The sequence below is a fragment of the Phyllobates terribilis genome, unplaced genomic scaffold (genome assembly GCF_046119375.1).
Source record: "Phyllobates terribilis strain yellow unplaced genomic scaffold, ASM4611937v1 Scaffold_3__8_contigs__length_932513732, whole genome shotgun sequence".
Lineage (NCBI taxonomy): Eukaryota > Metazoa > Chordata > Amphibia > Anura > Dendrobatidae > Phyllobates > Phyllobates terribilis.
Genome location: NW_027362763.1, coordinates 710,446,727 through 710,471,970, shown reverse-complemented (window position 1 = coordinate 710,471,970; position 25,244 = coordinate 710,446,727). Strand labels below are relative to the sequence as shown.

Here is a 25,244-nt window from a genome sequence, read left to right as displayed (position 1 = left end):
TATAATAGAACTTTACCTGATCACCTCTTGCTGAATAGATATACATGCATTAATTAGGATACAAATAAATAATATGTTGGACGTTTGACTCCATGTTTTTAGTAGCATATTCCGTTTTGGGAGTGTCCATTTATTTAATTGGATAGGCCTTTTTACTGGCATAGGGCCTATTGTACACAGTGTGTGAATATACTATGTTTTCTGCTCAGATTATATGGTTTTTAGATACCAAACATGAATAGTTTTTGTTTTTCATTGAAGTGGTTAGCAAAAATTTGGAAATTTGTTAAAAAAAAAACCCACTTTCTTGTGTCGCCATTTTCGGAGACCTGTAACGTTTTAATTTACAAGAAAATTAAATGTATGTATTTAGCAACGTTAATTTGGTTGTCTAAAACTACTCCAAACACTTCCAATGGCTATCAGCCACTGATTCCCACGAATACACATGCATGCTTGTTTCAGGGGAGTATGCGTGCACTTTCATTGGGGGGAGGGGAGTAAGTCATTGCCTCAATGCCGGTAGCTTATTTCCTTCTAGAGCAAAAGGATTGGTGTTGAGACAGAACATCTGCAGGGAAAGAGATGGGAGAAAAATGTGAATCCAGCAAAAAAAATCCTTAAAAAATTGAATTTTTTTGAAAATCCATTAAAATCCAATCCAACACCTAAGAACCCGACTTTACTTGGAGTAAAAACGTTGTCTGAAACGTGTCTGCAGTTCTTACACGTTGGATTGGATTTTAATGGATTTTCAATAAACTACAATTTTTTAAGGATCTTTTTTTTCTGGATTCACATTTTTCTAGCTGGATATTTGCCACGCTATGAGATTCTCATTGAGAGGTGGGAGACCCCTATATATATATGGGTTTGTGGGTGCACAGGATATTGGAGCCGGTTACCTGCATAGTGGTAAGTTGCTAGTGGATGAGTTTTGAGCCTTGGAGTATTTTTTAAGAGCAGCATCTCCAACGCAGTCTGTAATTAAAGAATAAAATAGCAGAGATTATACCAAGACATACCACAGCTTCGAAATTACAACATAAAAGCCTGATCATATACATGAAAAGAGGTTATTTAAGATTGGAAAAAAAAGTAAAAGCTGCAATACCAGACATGGTCTATGAACCAGAATGGCGCTGTGAAAAAAAAAGAGAATAAGTTTTCTAATTCATAAAAGCCCTTTAAGGGCTGGCATCTATAGATACAGTATATAGAGGGCTGGCATCTATAGATACAGTATATAGAGGGATGGCATCTATAGATACAGTGAAGGAAATAAGTATTTGACCCCTTGCTGTTTTTGTAAGTTTGCCAACTGACAAAGACATGAACAGTCTATAATTTTAAGGGTAGGTTAATTTTAACATTGAGAGATAGAATATCCAAAAAAAATCAAGAAAATCACATTGTATAAATTAGATAAATTTATTTGCATTTTGCAGTGAAAAATAAGTATTTGATCCCTCTGGCAAACAACACTTAATACTTGTTGGCAAAACCCTTGTTGGCAAGCACAGCAGTCAGACGTTTTTTGTAGTTGATGATGAGGGTTTGCACACATGTCAGGAGGAGTTTTGGTCCACTCGTCTTTACAGATCATCTCTAAATCATTCAGATTTTGAGGCTGTCTCTTGGCAACTCGGAGCTTCAACTCCCTCTATAAGTTTTCTATGGGATTAAGGTCTGGAAACTGGCTAGGCCACTCCATGACCTTACTGTAATTCTTTTTGAGCCACTCCTTTGTTGCCTTGGCTGTATGTTTTGGCTCATTGTATTGCTGGAAGACCCAGCCACGACCCATCTTCAATGCTCTTACTGAGGAAAGGAGGTTGTTGGCCAAGAACTCACGATACATGACCCCATCCATCTTCCCTTCAGTACGGTGCAGTCGTCATGTCCCATTTGCAGAAAAGCACCCCCAAAGTATAATGTTTCCCCCATCATGCTTCACGGTTGGGACGATGTTCTTAGGGTTGTTCTCATCCTTCTTCTTACTCCAAACACGGCGAGTTGAGTTAATGGCAAAAAGCTCAATTTTTGTCTCATCTGACCACAGCACCTTCTCCCAATAACTCACAGAATCATCCAGGCGTTCATTGGCAAACTTCAGACGGGCCTGCACATGTGCCTTCTTGAGCAGGGGGACCTTGCAGGCACTGCAGGATTTTAAACCTTTAAGGCGTAATGTGTTACCAATGGTTTTCTTGGTGACTGTGGTCCCAGCTGCCTTGAGATCATTAACAAGTTCCCCCCAGCATAGTTTTAGGCTGATCTCTCACCTTCCTCATGATCAAGGATACCCCATGAGGTGAGATTTTTCATGGTGCCCCAGATCGATGTCGATTGACAGTCATTTTGTATTTCTTACATTTTCTTACTATTGCACCAGCAGTTGTCTCCTTCTCACCCAGCGTCTTACTTATGGTTTTGTAGCCCATTCCAGCTTTGTGCAGGTCTATGATCTTGTCCCTGACATCCTTAGAAAGCTCTTTGGTCTTGCCCATATTGTAGAGGTTAGAGTCTGACTGATTAATTGAGTCTGTGGACAGGAGTCTTTTATACAGGTGACTATGTAAGACAACTGTCTTTAATGCAGGTAACGAGTTGATTAGGAGCGTCTAACTGGTCTGTAGGAGCCAGAACTCATAATGGTTTGTAGGGATCAAATACTTATTTCTCACTGCAAAATGCAAAAAAAATTACTGCATTTTTCGGACTATAAGACGCACTTTTTTTCCTCCAAAATTTTGGAGGAAAATGGGGGGTGCGTCTTATAGTCCGAATGTTGGGGGGTGCATATATATATATATATATATATATATATATATATATATATATAGGGTGTGGGGGGAATGGTAGCGGTGGAGGAGTGGGGCACAGGAGGCAGCAGCCAGCCGCTGCAGCCTACACTGTCCCCACTTCTAAAGAAAATAAATATTCCCATGGGCGTGGGGAGCACTGAATATTCATGCTCCTTAATAGCGGCACTCAGTGTAGCCGCGCTGCGGCTCCTGCTGCTGCCGGAATCGCCTGTGCCCGCTGTTAAAGGGCATGAATGTTCAACCTCTCTCCACGCCCATGGGCGTGGGGAGGGGGTGAATATTCATGCACTTTAATGAGCGAGCACACGAGATAGCCGGCAGCAGCAGTAGCCGCAGCGCGGCTCAGCTGTGTGCCGGCTATGAAGGAGAGTGAAGTCACTGCTCCCCGCGCAAACAGTCCCGGCGTGGGGAGCAGTGACTTCCGGCAGCTGATCTCTCCTTGTGAGCCGCGCATGGCAGTGACGTCATGCGTGGCTCACATGGAGAGATCAGTGCAGGCAGACAGGATGCAGCGCTGGAGGAGAGAAGAGAGGTGAGTAGGAGTGTTTATTTTTTTTTTATGTGCAGCATGATGGGGATTAGGGGGACCATGCATACTAGGATAGGGATTAGGGGTGCCATGCATACTAAGATAGGGATTAGGGGTGCCATGCATACCAGGATAGGGATGAGGGGTGCCATGCATACCAGGATAGGGATGAGGGGTGCCATGCATACCAGGATAGGGATGAGGGGTGCCATGCATACCAGGACAGGGATGAGGGGTGTCATGCATACCAGGATAGGGATGAGGGGTGCCATGCATACCAGGATAGGGATTAGGGCTGCCATGCATACCAGGATAGGGGTGCCATGCATACCAGGATAGGGATTAGGGGTGCCATGCATACCAGGATAGGGATTAGGGGTGCTATGCATACAAGGATAGGGATAAGGGGTGCCATGCATACCAGGACAGGGATGAAGGGTGCCATGCATACCAGGACAGGGATGAAGGGTGCCATGCATACCAGGATAGGGATGAAGGGTGCCATGCATACCAGGACAGGGATGAGGGGTGCCATGCATACCAGGACAAGGATGAGGGGTGCCATGCATACCAGTACAGGGATGAGGGGTGCCATGCATACCAGGACAGGGATGAGGGGTGCCATGCATACCAGGATGGAGGGGTTCCATGCATACCAGAATGGAAGGATGCCAGGCATACCAGGATGGGGATGGGGACCACGTATAAAAAGAAGGGAGAGGACATATATACCAGGATGGGGGATATTGTCAGAATTGGGGGACATTACCCCTATACCAGTGTCAGCAGAAGACCCCCTCCCTCTTAAAAGTGCATCATGACCACATTTTTTTTTTCCCTCCTCTAAAACCTAGGTGCGTTTTATGGTCCGGTGCGTCTTATAGCCCGAAAAATACGGTATCTAATTTATATAATGTGATTTTCTTGATTTTTTTTTTTGATACTCTATCTCTCAACATTAAAATTAAGCTACCCTTAAAATAATAGACTGTTCATGTCTTTGTCAGCGGGCAAACTTACAAAAACAGCAAGGGGTCAAATACTTATTTCCTTCACTGTATATATTTATACAAATTCTTTAAGGGCTAGAGGGCTGGTATTTATAGAAATATAGATATATCCTTAACTTAAAGGGGCTCATCCTATTGTATCTACATTTCCTGAACAGTGAATACAAAGATTGTAAAAGAAAGGCATTTTCTGAGGAATGCGGGGCAACTGAACTCATATCAAGGGGTTGCAGTTATGCTATGAAAGAGGGCTAAAAGTTACCTTTAATGTGATATCCTGTAAATAAGCCATACATGTCTCAGAGTATTGTAAAATGAGAGAGAGCTATCATTTATTTTTGTGAGCAGTATGCATGCTACTTAAAAGCGAAAAGATAATTTGAAAAAAGAATAAGAAAACACCCTAATAAAAAACCCCAAAAGAACAAATGAGCATTCTCACCATGATGTTTCCTTTGGCTTCAAAAAGAGAATGTAAAGCATATTCGATGTTGGTTCCTCCTCCTGGTAGTATGCTGGAGCATGACGTGTTCAGGAATATTTCCACTGGGAAGAAATAAAAAGAATAGTTAAAGAGGACCATTCTCCAAATGTTTCATGTTGAACTCGACTCTTCGATGCGGAGATATTTGCATTTAAAGTATTTGCCACTTAATGAGTTAAAAAAAAAAGATAAGTCCAAGTAGGTGTTAGACCGTTTTCACTGGGGGGCGTGTACTTCTTCTACCTGTATGACGTTGACCAATCATAAGAAGGTAGCAACACTCAAAGGCAAGAAGAACACGCCCCCACCATAGCTTAGCACAGATTTCTCAGTGGTGTAATGATACAGCCCTGATCTTCTGCTCTAACCTCTTGCATGAGTCATGTGGGGGGAGAGGCAGAGCAGCCAAGTTTAGAATCATCCAGAAGATCAGAGCTGTATGATTACGCTGATAAACCTGTTCTAAGCTATGGTGGGGGCGTGTTCTTCTTTCCTACGTGTGTTGCTGCCTGCTTATGATTGGCCAGCATCATACAGGGAGAAGAAGTACACACCCCCAATGAAAAATGTCTGATAAAAGATGTTTGAAGGACTTAAAAAATAAAAATAAATAAATAACTCATTAGGTGGCAAATACTTCGATTTATACTATCTCCTCAATGGATAAGCAAAATGAATAATAAAAAAAAAAAGGTTTTATTCCGCTCTGCTGTTATTATTACATCCTCTGTCCAGCTAAACATGAAAAATTTGGTGAAAGGTCCTCTTTAAATGGTGACATGTCCTCGTTTGAGTTTTATTATTATATTATCTCTTTCCGCCATAGGCTCATGGATCCTAACTACATGGTTCCAATTGTAACCTGCAGCTGTTGTGTGATCAGTGCCAGGCAAGGAGCTTTTCAGCAATGTAAAAAATAAATATTTCTATTCACTGCTGAAAAGCAGAGATCTTAAAATTGATAAGGAAATAAAACAAAGTAAAAAAAAAACTCCTTATCTTTGTACAGCTATTGAAGGGAAGTTTTCAAGTAAAAAAAAAAACTAATGGCCATCACTATCTGATCAGTAGGGAGTCAACTCTTAGCATCCCTACCAATTAGCTGTTTAAAGGGGCTATAACAAGTACTACTGCCACTTTTGCGTAGTAGATGTGCACTGGGTATTGTAGTACTGTTTCATTCACTTCACTTTTTGTGCCTTGGCCTCTTCAGACAGCAAAGGAGAGTCAAACCCCCACAGATCGGATATTAATGGCCTAAACTAAGGAGGGTGCTATGCTTTTAATACAGCACGGTGAATAAGGTCGGACCGATATGCAATCTTTATTGCATTTTAACCAGTTCAAGACTTGGCCAGTTCCTGACCAGATAGGTACGTTTTTTGTTTTGTCATACATGCGTTTGACACAGCTCTGCTATATAGAACGTCATTGCAGAGTAGTACAAGGACAGCCTGGCTATCTACAGCCTATGGGCGGTCCAGAAAAAGTTAGAAAAATTATTGTACACTCTATTTAGGAGTTAAGAAACTTGATATGTCTTCTTCATGTGAATAAAGAACTCTATTATATATCAATTACTGGGGTTGATGCTCAGGATATACATCTGATTCACGCGTTGCCACTGGGAAATTGATGCACCTAACCCGGAGTGCTGACCATAAAGAGTGGACTCAACAGGGTTTGTCACACCTACATCTGGGCTGTAATTCTTCCCTCTCTAGGTCCGGCCAAGGTTTCCAAACCAATGTTGCGTCGTTCTTATCCTTCTCAATCAACGAGCGTCGCTGAAGATCTGGAATTTCCGCCTGGAACCTTGATCCAATATTGATTTTCCTATAAATGCATTAAAAGCTTTTGAGTCAGTCATTATGTGAAACCTATGGGGTTTCTGGTCTTATGTAATAGAAAGCTTTAAAAATGGAATCTCATAAAAGACGACACTGGAAGCCGGGAGGTTTGATTTCTTTAACCCTTGATACTTGCCGGTTAAGTGCCTGTCCACACGGGACTGATCAGCTCTGGACAGTGTCGGACTGGATTGGCAAAGACCCACCAATAACATTGACTCTTGGGGCTCACTGTTCAGCTACGTGCAAGAATAACCTGACTTTAGTACGCAAATTGTCACGCCCACAGGTGGCGCACGTGGTTTGTGCACCCACTGTGCCGGGTTTGCCTAGGAGGGGCATAGCTATGCGGCTACCTGGTGTTCACTGGAGCTCCTGATGGTGGAGTCAGGCTTGAGCTGCAGGTAACCCCCAGGTACCACTCCTAGGCAGTCCTAGATGCTGACCCCAAGGGTCAGGTTCGCTGAAATGGACTCGGGCTTCGTTCAGACTACTCATCGGACAGGATGGATACTGACACGGAGTCACAGACAGGACTGGATTCGGAGACTGGTTTTAGCAGTCCGGATATACAGAGTTCACATTCAGGCACTGGCCGCACACGGACCGGAGGATGAGGTTCCGGCACTGGCCACACACGAACCAGGGGATGAGGTTCAGGCGCTGGTACACACGGACCAGGGGACGAGGTTCAGGCACTGGCTACATACGAACCACAGAACGAGGTTCAGGCACCGGCGGCACAAGGACTGGAGGAGCAGGTTCAGAAACCGGCCGCACAAGGACTGGAGGAGAACCAAGCACTGGCCGCACAAGGACCAGGGGTTCGGGTTCAGGACCTAGCCACATAAGGACCAGGGGTTCAGGTTCAGGACTTAGTCACACAAGGACCAGGGGACTTGTCAACTCCCTTGTTCCTCTCAAACTAAGTAATGAATTCACGTTGCTTAGAAACCTCCTTATTGGAGAGTGTGCCCATTATACAAGGCGCATCCCAGCTATTGGCTGGGGGCATCTAAGCAGGCGCCGCAAGTCAGGGAGCAGGTAGATATGCCGGGCAACGAAGAGGTGACTGCACGGCCGTGGTGATGAGTATGTCGGGGTCCTTGCATGGAGCAAGAAGGGGAACCGTGCAGGGGCGCGGGCAAGTGTGTTACACAAATTTACTTTTGCTTCTATGTAATATTAATTTGAATGATTAGATTATATCTTTTTATGTAAGTAGTGAATCAAATGCAATCAACACACCTTCAGAGAGGCCTACCCGAGGATTCTCCTGTTCCCCTGTGGGCCAGTCCAAGCCTTGCTCTGGACAGTGGGAAATCCCTGCCAGTAAAAATTCTGTGGATTTCGTAGTGAATTTCTTTCTTTGCATCGCAGACAGTGAAATCTATGGTGCAGCAACTTCATTATTTACTGTCCAATTAAAGTTGTAGAATAAACAAAGGTTTTACTTATAAAAGGATTAAAAAATATAGACACCTTTGTTTGTCTTTGTTTTTACTTAAATGCATGTATTTTTTACAATTGGATTTCATTAAACATTTTGCAACGTTTTGCTTTTACATGTTGTTTGTTATCCTGCACTTTACTGGCTGCCGAATGAGTTAACAGGGAATTGGTGAGTGAGTTCATTCTGATCTGAGAGGGAGATTGTATTTTTTTTTTAATCTCTCTTTTTTTAAAACTCCTCTCAGCTGATTTATGACCACAGACCACATCAAAGTTGAGCTGAACTTTGATGTGGTCATAAATCAGCGGACAGAAACTCCATGTCAGAACAAGCTCACTGACAAATTCGCAGTTAACTCATTCTGCAACCAGACAATGCAACACAGAAACTACAGAAGGCAAATGGTGTAACATTTTCTTTTACTTGAAACCCAATTGTAAAAATATATGCATTTAAGTAAAATAAGAAAAAAGGCCCTAAATAGATCTATAATTTTTAAAGAAATTTACTTAAAGATAAATCTTTTTTTTATTTATTTATTCATTCAGCAAATTCATAGGGTTGGCTTTATAGTTACTTGCACGGTGGGTTTAGGTCTCTGCTATAAACGCAGGTACTCCCAGCTTTTCACATTTATGGTCTATGTAGCTCGGTCTGGTACTGCAGCTCGAACTCACTAAAATCTATAGATCTGAGCTGCGTCTCTAAGTAATAAAAGCTGGGAAATTCCCTTTACGTGGACTGATAAATTCCCTTTCTGTGAGTAATATTCATCCTCATTCTGTCATGGTCAGGCTCTCTGCTGACAGTGCTGGAGATGCCCCGGGCGTGCTGTGAACTGACTGAAGAGGTTTCTGCGGTTACTTGCTATCTGTGATGCCAGAAAAGAAATTTGACATAAAAAAACATATAAAAAAGGAATCTGTCACTTCTTACGGTTCAACATCAACAGTTTTCTCTCCAGGACCTGGTGTAGCGCTGATTCCATCAATGCTGTCTGTGGAACAAATACATTATTAGATAAGGTTGCCAGTTAGGATTTTGTTTGGGAGGCTGCACCTACGGGGATCACTTGTCTCCTTTGGAAAAACCCCTTTTTGTTGAAAGCGTTCCTCTATGATACGTTGATGGAAGTGATCGACTAATCAGCTGCTACCTATGGGTTCAATTTCCCTACAGTGCCCCCACAGGAAAAATGAGGTATTACACATTTCTAATTAAAACCAATTAGGTGTCCACGTAGAGTATATGCTCTGAGCCCTCTAGAGAAGAGACCATTCTGATTTCCTCCTAGTCCAGTTTCAGTAAGGGTCTTTTATCTGGATTGTCCAAGGCTTACATACTGATCACCTAACCTTAGAGTAGGTCCTTAATATCAGATAGTGGCCCACCTGACACTCTCACGGGAAAAGCATGACTCCAAACAGTGACCGTTCTTGGGTCCTACAGCTCAACTCCTGAATGCGGCAGCCAGGGTCATATTTCTGTCCAGCAGCTTGACCGATGCTTCCATCTTGTGCCAGTCATTACACTGGTTACCTATTCGCTACAGGGTCCAATATAAACTCATCGCTCTCACCCACAAAGCTCTCCACCTTATATCTCCTCTCTCATCTCTGTCTATTGCCCTACACGTGCCCTCCGTTCTACAAATGACCTAAGACTAACATCCCCCATAATCCAAACCTCGCACATCTGGATCCAAGCCTTTTCTCTTGCTGCGCCAATACTCTGGAATGCACTACCCCAGATGATCCGACTGATATCTTTAAATACATTCATGATGAAAAAGTATTGTACTTACTAGGCCGGCAGAGCAGCACTCTTGGAGTGGGTGTCAGAGGGGTAAGTGGAAGATGAGCGTTGTGTGCTGCTATAACGACGCTACTGAAGAGTCCTGACCCTTGTCGCACAGGGCTAAGCATAGGGGGTGGAGTGTAGGTGGGTGGCTCCTGAGTTCTCAGCAGCAAGGGATCCACCATGTGGCGAGGGGAACGGAGCTGGCTTTGGTACAACATTGCCCCTGAATGAGATGGGTTTGCACTGAAGGAAGGTGGAGGGATGAATAGTGGTTCAGGCCTGTGACGATATTTCCTCCTCTCCTGCGGAGGTTTGGTTCCATCTGATTTGCCCAATTTCATGCCAGGTTCTTGTAGGTTTCTAATAATTTCCTAAACGTAAATGTATAAGAATCACAGACTGCACGCTGAGGTTTTGCTGCGTTACATAATACGTTTTCCATTACAGTAGTTTGAAGAGAGCCATGTGGTTTTCCTGTGATAACCAATTAGTCTACAGGATGACACGGTAAGTTTATGCACGCACTTAAGTGGGCAAAAGCGGCCGACATGTACAAAGTGAGGTGTTCAACTATGACCTGACATGGCCTTCTATGTATACTTACAGAAAGTATCATTTGTAGACATTTAAGATTAAATAATACAGGAATCATCAATGCAAATAGTACTGTTGTGCCTCCATCATCACGGCTAGAGTCACCAAGATACTGAAGTAAAAAAATCTATCAAGCCATCTACATCTGCAGCAGACATCAGCAGGGAGAAAGTAAAGGGCTGTGTGGAAGACTCTTCTTCTTTGCTGCAATCCTCACTCCATTAATCCATTATTCCTTCCCTCTCTTCTTCCTACTAGTCTTCACTTTCCTTCCGCTTATTCCTCTTTCCCTTCGCTCCTCCTACCTTGACATCACATCTATGTCTCTCTTTAGGTCATATCCTTCTACAACTGCAGGGATATCAGCAAGGAGAAAGAAAATTGCTGAACTAATTCAAGATTATTATTCTTTCTTAATTTCCTCCCTTTGTCATTCCACCTTTACATTCTTTCTGCTTCCTCTCCTCTCTCTCCTTCTTAGTAGTCCTTCTGTCTTCTCTGTCCATCAATGATCTTCTTCCTTATTTCCTTCACTCATCCTAGTACTACTATCCATTCTTTCTTCTTGCCTTCCCTTCCTCTGTTCATCATTTCCTTCCCTCTCTTATTCTTACTAGTCCTTCTTCTCTTTACATCAATCATCATATTCCTTATTTTCCTTCCCTCATCCTAAACTGACATTTCTGTCTCCTTAGCTCATATCTATTTATCTACATCAGCAGGGAGAAAGTAAAGTGCTGGACCAATTTAAGTTTATTGTTCTTCCCTACTATCCCTTCTCCAACATTCTGTATTTCTATTCTTATTATTATCATTATCACAGGTCCTACATGACAGATATACAATAGTTAAAGAGTGAGAAAAGTAGAAATCTTGCTTCATATAAGTATAAGAGAACCATGGTGATGAACACTACATGTATAATTAACAACTACATGATGTAGGTCTGAGATCTGGTTTTCACTGTAATTATCCCAAGACCCAATACAATACAGAGTGTGGCATTATTAAAAGTGGGAACTTATGCTTAAGATCGGGAGATGTTGGGCTTTAGGTGGTTTACTTACTTTACAAAGACAAAAAGTGTTATCTCCTAATGGGGCCTCGGAGCACAAGCAAGAATGGCAACCCATTTAACGATGGTCAACCCCTCATGTGCAAGTTTCATGAAATATAATAAATTATTCCAATTTTACGAATCTCCCTTCTCCATTATTTGCTATGAGATATGTAATATCGAAACCACACAAAGAGAACAAACGGTCAATTAAGCCGATCAGGGCACGGTTACACTAGAGGAGACCACCCAGTGGACTCTTCTCCCGAGATCCAGACTCTTCTCCTTATGCCCATCTCCCATTTTAAACTATGTTTTTTTATGAATTCTTCAGGATTTCAAAGTAAAACAAAGTCTGATTTATCAAATAGGTTTTGCTAAAATTCTGGCATAAAACGGGAGTGAAATTTTGCAACTTTTGGTGTGTGTGTTTTACGCCCAGCGCTGCCAGATCTATCAACTTTTTGAAGAGTGACATAATCTTAGCTGGACAGCGCGACAGGCAATTTAATTATAATGAACACCACAAAAGTGGCGTAAATTACAGAGAAATCAAATTCAGACCCCAGCTGTAGTGTATTTCTAGCGGTGGAACAGGGCAAAGCAGAAAAAAGCTCCAAACTCACTAAGAGGTGCACACGGGGGCATCTTAATTCAGCGCACCCTTCAACACTGGCGTACAAAATGCCAGTCTTGATTAATCAGGGCCATAGTTGTTTGTAACATGGGAACCCTCTCTATTTTATGCGGCGGTATGAATCTTTCCTTGAAGACAAGCCCCTATGTCTAGCATGGTAGTTACGCCCTTGGACACAAACCTACATTAGAAAATATCACAAAATTTAGAGAGATGGACCCAACTGTTTGTGATCAATCGCATAATACAATGTAAATCTTCAGAACATACAAATTATTTGCACAAACACAATGACAAATATCATAAAGACACCTACATGAACCAGTCGCTGTTGGAGGCCAAATATAGTTGATATTATAACAACTGTTCTGCACAGTTTCCAGCCTAAGAAGCCGAATCTTTTTTTTTTTTTTTTTTGGGGACATCTAGGTTTGATGATTTTGGACCAACCATCAGCAACATCAGATAAAATATGACAACACATGGAAGCAAAGATAGACAAGCACTCACAGAAGACGTGCATGAGCGGTCCGCCTTTGGAGAGGATGGCGGGGAGTAAGTCATCCTGGTTAAGATGGGCATTTCGTCATCGGACACATTGTTCTCTGGCTGATCTGCTCTGCAGCTGAGCTGAGCATTGGCGTCAGATGGCACAAGCTTTACAGGTACAGAGACAGGCATGACGATGGGCGTGAGGTTGTCCGTCTCTCTAGTCTGTGACTTCTGGCCTTCGTCCTGCACAGATAAGTACACACGTTCAACCTCAAACAGCCGCTTACTCAACATCGACAAGCCACAGACAGAAAACACCAGCAAAGTCTGTTTCCTAAAGTGTAAGGTATTAATGAAGAATTGGGGAATGCACAGATGGTGCTACGCAATTCAAGACAGGCAACTTCTTCTTCGTTCCCCCTATAAAAGTCTACATTAATGTGCAATTGCTAAAATACATGCAATTTGCAAAAATCGCTGTCAACTGCACCTTTTACCGCACACGTTATGGGGGGAAGTGCTGGTCTGTGTGTCATTAAATTGCACGACCTAATAAGCTTCAATCTGCCACTGAATTTGATGTTGGGAAGAAGCCATACCTTTTCGATGGAAGCTCAAGCAATGAAACTAGCACACTATCATAGAGCACAGTTTATGGTGCAGATTGGTTTTCTAGCCAGAGCAAGAAATGGATGCAAATAAAAAATAAAAAAAAAATATTTCGTTTGCAGTCACTTTTAAAGAGGTTGTCCACTACTTTTACATTGAAGGCTTATCCTTAGGATAGGTCATCAATGTCTGATCAGTCGGGGTCCGACACCCAGCACCCCCGCCGATCAGCTGTTATAGATGTCGGCGGCAGCCACTGGCCAGAAGTAGTTACTTGCTGAGCTGCTCCGTCTACTTGTAGTGGCAGCCACAGGGTACTGCATATCCGCTTCGTATTCAAATCAATGGGAGGCGGATGTGCAGTACACTGCGGCAGCCACTACAAGTAGATGGAGCAGCTTGGCAAATGAGTACTTCTGGCCAGCAGGGATGCCGGGTGTCGGACCCCGCCCAATCAGACATTGATGACCTGTCCTAAGGATAGATCATCAATGTAAAGCCCCCGTCTCACATAGCGAGATCGCTGCTGTGTCACGGTTTTGGTGACGCAACAGCGACCTCACCAGCGATGTCGCTATGTGTGACACTTTGCAACGATCAGGCCCCTGCTGTGAGGTCGCTGATCGCTGCAAAGTGTCCTGGACCATTTTTTGGTCGTTGCTCTCCCGCTGGTCAGCACACATCACTGTGTGTGACCAGCGGGAGCAGCGATCAGGCTGGTAACTATGGTAAACATCGGGTTACTAGGGGCACAACACGCGCACTTAGTAACCCGCTGTTTATCATGGTTACGAGCCTGCTAAAGTGAGCGGTAACCTCCCGCTCACTGTAGCAGAGTGGTAACTATGATAAACAACGGGTTACTAGGTGCGCGTGTGCCCCTAGTAACCCGATGTTTACCATAGTTACCAGCCTGCTCCTGCTTCAGCAGGCTCCTAACCAGGAGCAGGACATTGTGGAAAGATTCTTTGCTAAGTGTGACGGTAGCTTAAGTAGTGAACAACCTCTTTAAGTTTGGCTCAAATCACACTGTGTGAGCAGTCAACACGCAGGCAAAACTGTGGCATTGCAGTGCTCAAATCCTATGAAGGACAACATCTGCGAGGAGTTTTTAAGTTCTCCTTGTGTTTGAGTGTTTCTTTTTTTTTTTCGGGATTCTCCGGGTTTCCTCCCACACCCCAGAGACCTACTGATAGGAAATTTAGATTGTGAGCCCCAATGGTAACAGTGATTATGATGTGGAAAAAAAACTATGCTGTATAAGTGAGTAAAATAGATGAAACTCCCTTGAAGGTGTTTTCCCCATCTTATAAACGGATTAAAGTTGCTAAGATCTACGGCGAGCCCCTGTGGTTTGTCCTGATGAAGAAGTTTTGAAGTTCAAAACGCGTTGACCAATAAACCGCATTTCTGGATACTTATTCTATTCTCCATCGTTGATCTACAGGCGGCGCAGAATTAACCCTTTAATCCATTTCACTAGATCATACAGCGATGGCATACTGTAGAGTTATGCCATCATTGTATGATGTTGCGATAGCGCTTTAAATCACAACACTAATATCTCTGTAATATAGATTCAATAGACGGTGCATAGCTGTCTGTTCCACAGATGTAACACATGGACCCCTCAGTTCCACTAAATCAACTTGCACCACGATGTGTCCCAGGGGATCTGGGTGTTAGCTCCAGAATAGAAGCATTTAAATGAGACTTGGGAAAGTTCTTGGCACTCACTCTGCCTTTGTATATGCTATTTTTATGTTCTGACCCAGTTGAAGAATTCTGCACAGTGAAGACAATAGGCGGGACGCTTTCCTACTAATTGATAAAAAGATTTTTTTTCCCCCAAAAGTTGTTTTTATTTTTTTAATTAAAAGCACTGATCAATGGAAGTTCTGAAACTGGAACCTCCATTTAAATGATCCATAGGATTATTACTCAGCTGCACTTTATCTCAATAGTGCTTTCTCTGGTAGTGCTCCCACCAATCAGTACTATAGAATTATCGCTGCAGAGGTCACGTCATTGGACGATCATCTCTGTGTAGAACAATTTAGAGAGTTCTTCATTGCAAACATTTATGGCAATACCTGGGTATACGATTCTTGGTTGGATGGTAACTACTAGCTCAGAGTAAAATACAAAAGATTTAGGCAGTTGTGGAAAAAAATGCTGCAAAGTAAGAACGCACCCAAAAAAGAAGTGTTAAGGGTTTATTTTTTATCAATTAACAACATGCAAATTGTATGAACAATATAGAAATCTAAACCAAAATTTGGTGTAATAGCTCTTTTTCAGCATAAATTCTTCCAGTTACACTTGCACACAGATTTTGAAGGAACTCTCCAAACATCTTGGGAAAACTAACCACAGATCTTTCTTGTGCAAATCCGTCTGTCAAGTAATCCCAGACAGACTGAATGATGTCAGATCAGGGCCGTATCATTGCTTTGCGGACTCCTTGTTCATCTTTATGCTGTAGTTAGCTCTTAATGACATTGGCTGTATGTTTGGGGTCGTTTTTGCTGCAGAATAAATTTGAAGTGTTGCAGTTTTGACGGATGAGGGCGGTCACCACCAAATATTTATTTAATTAACTTTTCTCTTTTCTTCATTCACTTTGCATTTTGTTAATAGTTTTATAGTTTATCAATTAACATTTTTGGAAGCATTCTAACGTTCCAGCATTTTTTACACACCTGCCTAAAACTTTTGCACAGTACTGTATTTGCAAGCTTACAGAAAGCAAAGCGCAGGACAGCAAGCACTATCAGCAGCCTCATCTGATGCCAGAAAAAATATTAGAAAAATTATTAGTGAGCTGTTCAGTCCGACAGCGCTACAGAAGGGACACGACGTAGAGTAGATGCTACATGGACAACATAATCTTACTTGTTTCGGGGCTGTTGTGGTTCGCACCCCACCATGTGACCTCAGGTGGCCATTCAGGGCCGGAAGGCTCCTAAATTCCTTGAAGCATATGGAGCACGTGAGTCGGCTTTTAGATTCATCCAGGAAGAACTTGCTGGTTTATTTTCCAAAATTAAAACAGAAAAAAATAAAAGTAAAATTATCAGTTTTTTTTTCGATATGTACAAAATGGCACTTTTGATAGGTCTGATTGCAGCATCCATATTTTTACCCGATATTTTATATATGAGCCTAACTGTAAGGGGGAGCAAAGGTCCATTAGCCAAATAATAAGAAACCATCATTAGATATGGCAGATGGTAGGTGGGGGACCTGTTATAATATGTATCATATACATGATTGGGCCCAGTGCAAAATCTATGTCATGTAGATGTGCCATTTACATTATTTGCATACATGAAACAAGGACCCCAAAATCCTGTGGCTCTAAATGTACCTGCTGTCTGGAGAAATGGTCTGGACTTTCCCATCGGATACCTGCTACAAAAAAAAGAATAAAAGTTTTTACATACAGTGATAGCAAAGTCCTAGTGAATGTATTCATGATATGATGCAATGGAAAATAACAAAACTTATTCCTCATTATTGTGAAGTTCTGCACAAGGTGATATGAAATGAAAGTTTATGGTATCCCCCCCCCCCAAAAAAAAAAACAGCAACACTCTTGTCCATGGGCTGTGTCTGATACTGCAACTTAGCTGATCAACTATACCAGACATAACCCATGGATCTGAGATCTCTTTCCAGTAAACAGACAGTTTCAATAGGAACTGTGCAATACTTCATATGTCCTGCGGAGGCACTGCAGGTAAAAAGAACAGTCAGTTTTATCCAATGAGAACAATAGATCCTAGCAGAAGGACAAATTGACACCCACGTAACAAAAACTAATAGACCAACCCTGGTTGGGTAGTCAAGAGGTCCGAGGTCAAAAGCCAGGAGGGTACGTCATAGACAGAGAATGAGACAAAGGCGTAGTCGGGTAACAGTCCAAGGTCAGAATTCCAAGAAGGTAGCGGATTATAACAAAAGGGATAGGTAAATGGATGGTCAAGGCAAATCCAAGGTCAAGCAGCAAAGATCAGAATACTAGGAGAACAGAGTACACTCACACCTCTTGAGTAAAGCTACAATTGGCAGCAATCTAAGGCAGAGGATGAGATAAATAGCCAGATAATTACTCTGAACAAGAGACACATGGATAAAGCCCTGACAAACCCTGGTCCTGATTGGACGACTAAACTGTCAAGCTCAGCACGCCCCAGCATCCAATCGGACGGCTGAGCTGTCCATCACCATACTGACAGCCCAGCAGCCCCTGTCCTAAATTGGATGGCAGAACTGCGTCCGGACACAATGATAGGTAGAATCGTGATATTGAGGTTTGAGAACCTGTGGTCAATCCTCAAAAAGCAGGTGGACAAATAAAATCACAGAAATTGTGATAAACTCCAAGCACTAATTAATCAAAAATGGGTCATCTGTCAGGATTTGGCCCAGAAGTTGATATCCGGCTGCCGGGGCAAAGAGTAGAAGTCTTGAAAAATAAAGGTCAACACTGCAAATATTGAGTCGTTACATAAACTTGATGTATTTATCAATAAAACTGTAAAAAATTAAAACATTTTCATAATTTAGTCAGATGTTACTGAAGTATCAAACTTTCTGAAAACCAAACTTTTGGCCACGACTGTAGTGTATTATCACAGGCTGTCCATGTTATATAACAGGTTCTCTATCAGACCCGGCAGGTATTAATAGGCTTTGAGATATGATAAATGCAGAGGCCGCTGTAAAGCTGGCCACAAGCATGAGATAGTCGTCCGCCGAGATTCCCCATACAAATCGCCGAGCTGCTTCCAGACAACTTTCTCCTAAAAACATAAGGATCAAGAGTTGAGATTCCAACTGCTCGAATAGAGAATGTCAGGGAATAGTCGGGAGGCCTCCATTCTACATCGGATGGTTGACCGATGCCCCATCTTTAGGCTGTCGTTTACTCTAATATTGGCCCTCGTCTTTGCAAGCTAAACAATATATAACCAGTAAGACAATTGCAATAATATAATAACGAGATCACATCATTAATAACTACCTGTGGCCACATCGTACTCGGAGAATGAAGTGCACTTTGACTATTAAGCAAGTAGGAGGCATCCTGTGATAAAGTATGTCGTTGTGGGGCACTGTCTGCCATCATTCCCAAATTGTCCTGGCTATAGCTATTTAGGTTGTCTGTATTTGCTAGCCCCACAGATCTGTCCATGAGAACCTGCGGCTGAGATTTATTTTTATATGGCTTTTGAAGGCTGAGATCCTGATGAAGAGTCATCTGCGGGGTGGCATTAGATTTATAAGAATTTCTAACTGTTGAAGCGCTCTGAAACATGTATGGCGGCACTGATCCCAGCTGAATCAGCTGCAAATCTTGGGGCTGATTTGGGCTGTAATGGTCGACTTTGGAGCTGCGGTATGCCTGTTGATGTTGCTGCTGCACTTGATGGTGATGTGATTGCGAAACGTTGTGATGCATTTCTTGCCCTGCAGACTGAACTTGGTAGAAATCCGACAACTGGCCAGAAAACGGGTCCTGCTGCTGTGCTGTCTGATGTAAGAGTCGATGCTGTTCTGGCTGATGATGCTGCATGTAATATCGCGTTTGCTGCACAGCTGGATTCGACTGCACTTGCTGTCCGTACTGCTGCCCCTGCTGCATTAAAGGATCCGGCTGCATCTGGAAGTAATCATAGTAAAAATGCGACTGGGATTGCTGCACGGGCGGCAGGTGATGCTTTTGCTCTTGGTTTGGTAGACTTTGATTCATCTGCTGAGAGACCTGAGGATACCTGTCCATAGTGGCAGGTTGCACTTGCTGCTCGCCAGTTGATTTGACTGACAGCAGTTGCCTGAGAGTACTGTCACAGTCCGCTAGCGACTGTTCGGGTAAACCCTGAGCCATGGCGTGGATTCTTAAGTTCTGTCTAGAAAATACCTGCGTGAAGGAATCCAGTTTATGTAAAGCTCTGCTGGTCACTTTCGGATGATTATCAAGTTCGGGATAGTAAGACATCTGGTAGGCGCCAGATGCGGGATCGGTTTGTACCTGCGAGTTCCATTGTAAGCTTTGGTCATAGCAATTTATATTATTCCCCCCCTGAGTGTGATTGCCTATGTTCGACCAACTTCTGGACGCCTCTACCTGTTTGGTACTTTTAGCGGCAGGATTTATTGTGACGTCTCGGGAATCTTGGGATAAGTGAGGAGAGGATGAAGACGACTCGGAGGCGTTCATGTCCAGAGAGTCATAGCTGTGGTTGAGCACCAGGCTGTTTGCCTGATGCTGCATTTGCTGATAGTACATGCTGTCGCTACTGCGGGATCCCAGCGGCGTCTTGTACATCTGCTGCTCTTCCATAGTGACTGGAGTAACCAGATCTGGTTGGAGCAGTGCCCATGTAGAATAAGGTCCCTGAGAGATGAGTACAAATTAAGGGTGCAGTTAAATATTGAGAGTGCCCATTTAGTTGGAAAAAGCGATTCTTCTAGTTACAACGGGGGAAAGATCTCCGAATGGAAAAGACTTAGATTCTTCTGAAAGTGATGATGTTGGATAGCGCATCAATAGTGTAGAAAATCCATCCATCTGCAAAAACAAAGAGCATTTCCATATCAACTTATTATCATTAAGTAGCGCACCGTTATGGAAAAATTTGGCCAAGAGCAGAAAAGAAAAAATTACAACTATACTTCACCTCTTTGATCCACTTCTCTTCCTACAGCGATCACATTCCGTTAATCATTCATGTGACAGCTGCAGCCAATCACTTGCTTTAGTGGTCATGTGCTATACCTGCTGACACTATCTTTGAAGACTGTGATGGTCTGCAGCGGTCATGTGAAGGATATATGGATTGTGATTGCTGCATTCTTGGCCACATGGGCCATAGGGAGCAATAAACAGTCTGTGAGCGACGATCATTACGGATTGTGAATGGAGGATCCTGTGTGATCTATTTATAGGTTTTACCAATCATTGTAATCCTGTCTGTGATGATAATGACATCTGCTGTGAAGTGATCACTACAGGACAGGAAGTATCAGACCAACATTCGCTTTAGAGTAAAAACTACAAGATTTCAGCATATTTTAAAAAAAAAATTGCAAAACGTAAAAATTAAGATAAAATATCAAATGCTAAAAAAAAAATAAGCTCGATTTAACCCCTTAGTGACCAATAGACGTCTTTTTACTGATCAGCGATATAAGAGACTAGCGTTCCCCGACAGGTGACAATCCTGTAGCGGTCACCTGTACACTATAGCTGACAACTTGCGGCATCAGCCACGATCAGTGTTGGCACCGACCATGGACGTTTAACCCCTTAAATTCAATAGTGACTATAGAATCTATATAGTTAACAGAGTGTGGGGGCCTCCTGTTGAACCTCATCGGCACCCTGAGATCTTGATCGTGTGGTCCTGATGTTTGCCTTGGCAGGTAACGGCCAAATAATGGCCTTAGAGTCTGCCGGCTATAGCGGCCTGTTCAGAAGTTATCAAAATTTAGGTGGTAAAAATAAACTTTTTCATTCTTGTCATGCCACTTTCTATTACTTCCTGAAAAGAACCAGAAGGGTTAATGAACTACCTGACAGCAATTTTAAATATGTTGAGGGGTGCGGTTTTTAAAATGGTGTGACTTTTGTGTGGTTTCCAACTTATAGGACCCCCAAATCACTTCAAAACTGAACAGGTGCCTATAAAAATAAGTTTTGTAAATTTCCTTGAAAAAATGAAAAATCACTGCTACATTACAATAAAACAACACTTTACAAATGGTGCTGATGTAAAGCAGACATGAGGGAAATGTTATTTATTAATGTTTTTGTGTGGTAGGAATATTGGAATTAAAGGGACAGTCATTCAAAGTTGGAAAATTGCAATTTTTAAAACATTTTTGTCAAATTTCTGATATTTTTATAAATAAACGCAAAACATATCGACCTAAATTTACCATTATTATAAAGTATAATATGTCACAGAAAAAAAACAGTCTTAAAATCAATGGGATATGTTTAAGCGTTCCAGAGTTATTACTACATAAAGTGACACTGGTCAGATTTTAAAAAAAATTGGTCCGGTCACTAAGGGGTTAAACAATGGATTGTTTTCCAACAACACATTCACATTAAAGTGTGAAAATGGTAGTCACTTGTAACAGGGGTAACTATCCATTCAAGGAGTACAAAGACATAAAGAGTAGCCACCGGAAGTACAATGACGTTATTTAGAATTGAGCATTATAATTAAGGTATTATTATAGCAATAGTCCAAACGATAGCCGGCACTCACTTTTTCTTAAAACAATTGCTTTATTGATCCAGTCTTCTAAAAGGCAAAAAAAAATGGTCGAACACAATAGCACAAAAATTAAAAAGGCAGAAAAGAAATATCCACTGCGCTCCCAGGCAACATGTTTCAGACCTGCATGGTCCTTTGTCAAGCCTTGGGCCATGTAGGTTTGAAATATGTTGCCTGGGAGCGCAGCAAATTTTTTTTTTTAACTGCCTTTGTAATTTTTGTACTGTTGTGTTCAACCATTTTTTTTTTGCCTTTTATAAGACTGGATCAATAAAGCAATTGCTTTAAGAAAAAGTGAGCACCGACTATCGTTAGGACTGCTGCGTATTTTGCTGCGAACCTGGACAGGTGACATGATTGCTCCTTTTTTTACATTTAAGGTATTATCAAATAGTTCTATCAAATAGCTAAAAATAATAGTGGCAGAATTATGTTTAATTGACCCAAGACAATTATTTGGGTGACGTGTATTATTTTTTGATTCCATTCTAATATGTTTTTAGAAATTTTTGTACGGCCGCACACAACCTCTTTATTTCTGCTTCAAACTCTTTTTTTTATGACTTGTGGCCGCAAGACAACAGTATACATACTAGAAAATGCTTTTGAAAGTTATTGAGGTAAAATAATTAAGAATCCATTACTGAAGATTCGTGTGATTCATTTGCTGTAGATACCATTTTATTGTTTTATAACCTGATTTTCAGACTCCAGAGAGAAGCAATTTAGGAGAGATAAAAAAAAAACCCTTTAGCTGGTCAGATCCTGAGAATGATAACAGCAGAGGAGGAGTGTGTTGATCTTGTGGGAGGCAGCGACCTGTCCACTGGAGTGACTGTATTGATAAAGACAAAGCTCCTTGCAACAGGGCAGCGTCATAAAGTGAATGGGAATATCTCAGTGGCCAGTTTGGCCAAAATAATGACAGTGGCAGGACAGACATGTGCTGACTTTGTGGGTGGCAGTGACCTGTCTCATATGTCAGCATGGTGGCTCAGTAGTTAGCACAGTTGCTTTGCAGCGTTGGGGTCCTGGCTTCAAATCCCCTCAGGGACAATATCCACGAGTAGTTTGTATGTTCTCCCCATGCTTGTGTGGATTTCCTCCGTCCTCTGGGTACTCCAAAAGGTAGAGAAGTTAGATTGTGAGCCCCAATAACGACAGTGATGATGAGGTCTTGTCTGGTGCTATATAAGTGATTATAATAAATATAATAATACATTTACGCATGCAGTCATTTCAGTTTTAGGTTTGTGCCGTTGGTTTGAAAGATCAGGAAGTATTTAAGTACACAGACAAAAAAACAAGAGCGAACATCGCACAAGACATGAGTATAAAGCACGCCGTACCTTATTTTCCCCTCTATCGATAAGAGTCCTCTTCCAGGGTGAACTGTGTCACTACTTTGTTGCTGGAAAGATCAAATTTCAGATTTTTCTCCTTTTTCACTCGAATTGTGTGTTATGCATCCAATCTAAAAGGTAATGAAACAAAAACTAAAAATAAAATATCAATTTAGAACTTTTTGCATTAAAACATATTAATACAGTTCTACTTGATTTTGCTGTATAAAAGCTCGGGGCAAACACCTTTTTTTCCATATCCATCATGCCTTAAAGGCATCCTGATTCATGCCACCTGAGCCACAGGTATTATGCATCAGACACTGGCTGCAGATTGTATTCATATGGCTACGGTGAAACATTGCAGCATTGCAGAAAAAACATATGTCTTGAAGCCCGCCAGGGACTATGCGTCTCCAATGACTAGTCCAAGAGGCAGGTCCCCAGAGGCTTTTCTTGCCCCTATCCCTTTGACTGACAGGTCTTTCCCTATACACACATATAGACATAGGAAAAGACCTGTCAATCAAGGGGAGTAGGGCGTGGAGAAACCGCTGAGGGCCACCCTCAGACTGGTTGCATGAGACACACAGTCCACGATCGGAGTATATATTTTTAAAAGCGCCGCAGTTTCAGAGTAAAACGGCCATTACGCAGCCGGTCTCAGATTCATACTGTCCGTGGTTCGGGCAGCATCAATCAGCTGACAGATTCTCTTCAAAGGCAACTTGTCATGTGCAGGCATGTTTTGATCCCTCTCTCACATCTGAACCAGCTGCTCGCTGCACACAAAATCACATAGTAGCAGGCGGCCAAGACCGACAGGAGAGGGAGATGAGAACGCACCTGTCCTGCCACTGCAGGGGCCACATGCATGCGCACACACAGTGTCAATGTGTGTGCACTCCTGTACCCCACCCCTGTCAGCATCAGACAGGAAAGAGATCAGAGTACGGCTGCACTGACATTGTGTGCGTCCTCGACTCTTGCAGTATCTGTGCATACATGGTTGGGGATTCCAGGGCTCTCAATCAACTTTGGAGGAGGTGTGGAGGGTTGCAACTGAAAGGGCAAAAAGGCCACACCAAAGGTCCACCAAGGTCCCTTCATTTACATATGTAATAAAATGGTTTTCATCTAAAATTAAATTGGTGAAATCTGCACTACAGGTATCATTTTTACAAGGGCCAAGTCGCAATATGAATGTATAAATGTTTTAATTTGAGTTTTTGAGGGTGAAAGACTCATTTTAAATCACATATTATGGAACTATAAAACCAGTAATTATCTGATTGAGCATGCCAGAGAACATGCAATGATTGTCTGAAGTTTTAAAACTTCCTTGACTTACATTAGCTGCCTATTCTATCTGTGATTGCTGCGTGCTCAATCATCAGTATATTCCAATGAGATGCAGCTCCAGACTTTCTTCCTTGACTCCTGCTTGTAAGACCTGAAACCTATCACAAGCAGAAGGCAGGGGAAACAGGCTGAAGCTGCATCACATAGAATACACTAATACTTATGTCCTATGACTGCTGCTCAGAGCAGAGCAAGGTGAGTGTGACAAGACTTCACTTCTCCACAAAGCCAGAAATATCATGAAAATAGTAGTCACTGGAACCATATCAGGGGGTAAGAATAAGCTAAGATGGCAGACAAACCAAGTGTGGATATACCATTGGTGCAACCGCACGGGGCCCAAGAAGTAAGGGTGCCATCTTCAACAGCAGTACATAAAGGAGTGCATTATGATGAACTATTGTATTGTAAAGGGCCTACATACTGGTCTTGCATAGAGGCATACAAAAGTCTCTCAATCTTTACTAGAATATGATGCACTATTTAGACAAAAATATATCTCGAGTGCTGCTTTTGTTCACAGTTAAGATTTTTTTGGGGGGGCTTGTGACTATGAAGATCTACTGAGCAGCTGTTGTGGGTCAAAACAACAATGATCCGAGTCATTTATATCCGAGGCGATAATCTGTCTGGGACTGATGGACCTGATACAAGTCTACAAGCGAAGCAATTGTAAGAACAGGATTTGCATTTCAGAAAATGATGACATCTAAAAAACATGAAAAACCTGAAAAGCTAGGGCTACTAAGAAGACCTTGGAGAATTTGGCATAAACGTACATAGCAACCTTACCAGGGAACAGAATAACCAGCAATAATTGTTTTGACTTGTCCTAGTCATATCTGTAGCATGAAGGTGAAGCTAATTCCAATTGCTTCAGCTAAGAATATATCACAGGACTC

The 25,244-nt window shown here is 42.2% G+C and overlaps 1 protein-coding gene across 4 annotated transcripts in view; it reads right to left on the bottom strand.

Moving 5' to 3' along the window:
- TRERF1 (transcriptional regulating factor 1) overlaps nucleotides 1-25,244 on the bottom strand; it is a 153,082-nt gene that overhangs the window by 21,921 nt on the left and 105,917 nt on the right. For 3 of the 4 annotated variants that reach the window (XM_073672014.1, XM_073672015.1, XM_073672016.1), the window contains 10 exons: nucleotides 22,987-23,111; nucleotides 18,373-19,920; nucleotides 16,714-16,757; nucleotides 16,239-16,371; nucleotides 12,753-12,977; nucleotides 9,959-10,325; nucleotides 9,091-9,151; nucleotides 6,548-6,687; nucleotides 4,810-4,913; nucleotides 906-981 (listed from right to left, as the gene is read on the bottom strand). In XM_073672014.1, the coding sequence (XP_073528115.1) occupies nucleotides 906-981; nucleotides 4,810-4,913; nucleotides 6,548-6,687; nucleotides 9,091-9,151; nucleotides 9,959-10,325; nucleotides 12,753-12,977; nucleotides 16,239-16,371; nucleotides 16,714-16,757; nucleotides 18,373-19,692 (2,470 nt within the window). In that variant the 5' untranslated portion in view covers nucleotides 19,693-19,920; nucleotides 22,987-23,111. The remainder of the gene's footprint in view (nucleotides 1-905; nucleotides 982-4,809; nucleotides 4,914-6,547; nucleotides 6,688-9,090; nucleotides 9,152-9,958; nucleotides 10,326-12,752; nucleotides 12,978-16,238; nucleotides 16,372-16,713; nucleotides 16,758-18,372; nucleotides 19,921-22,986; nucleotides 23,112-25,244) is intronic. The other variant, XM_073672017.1, reaches the window with a different exon arrangement.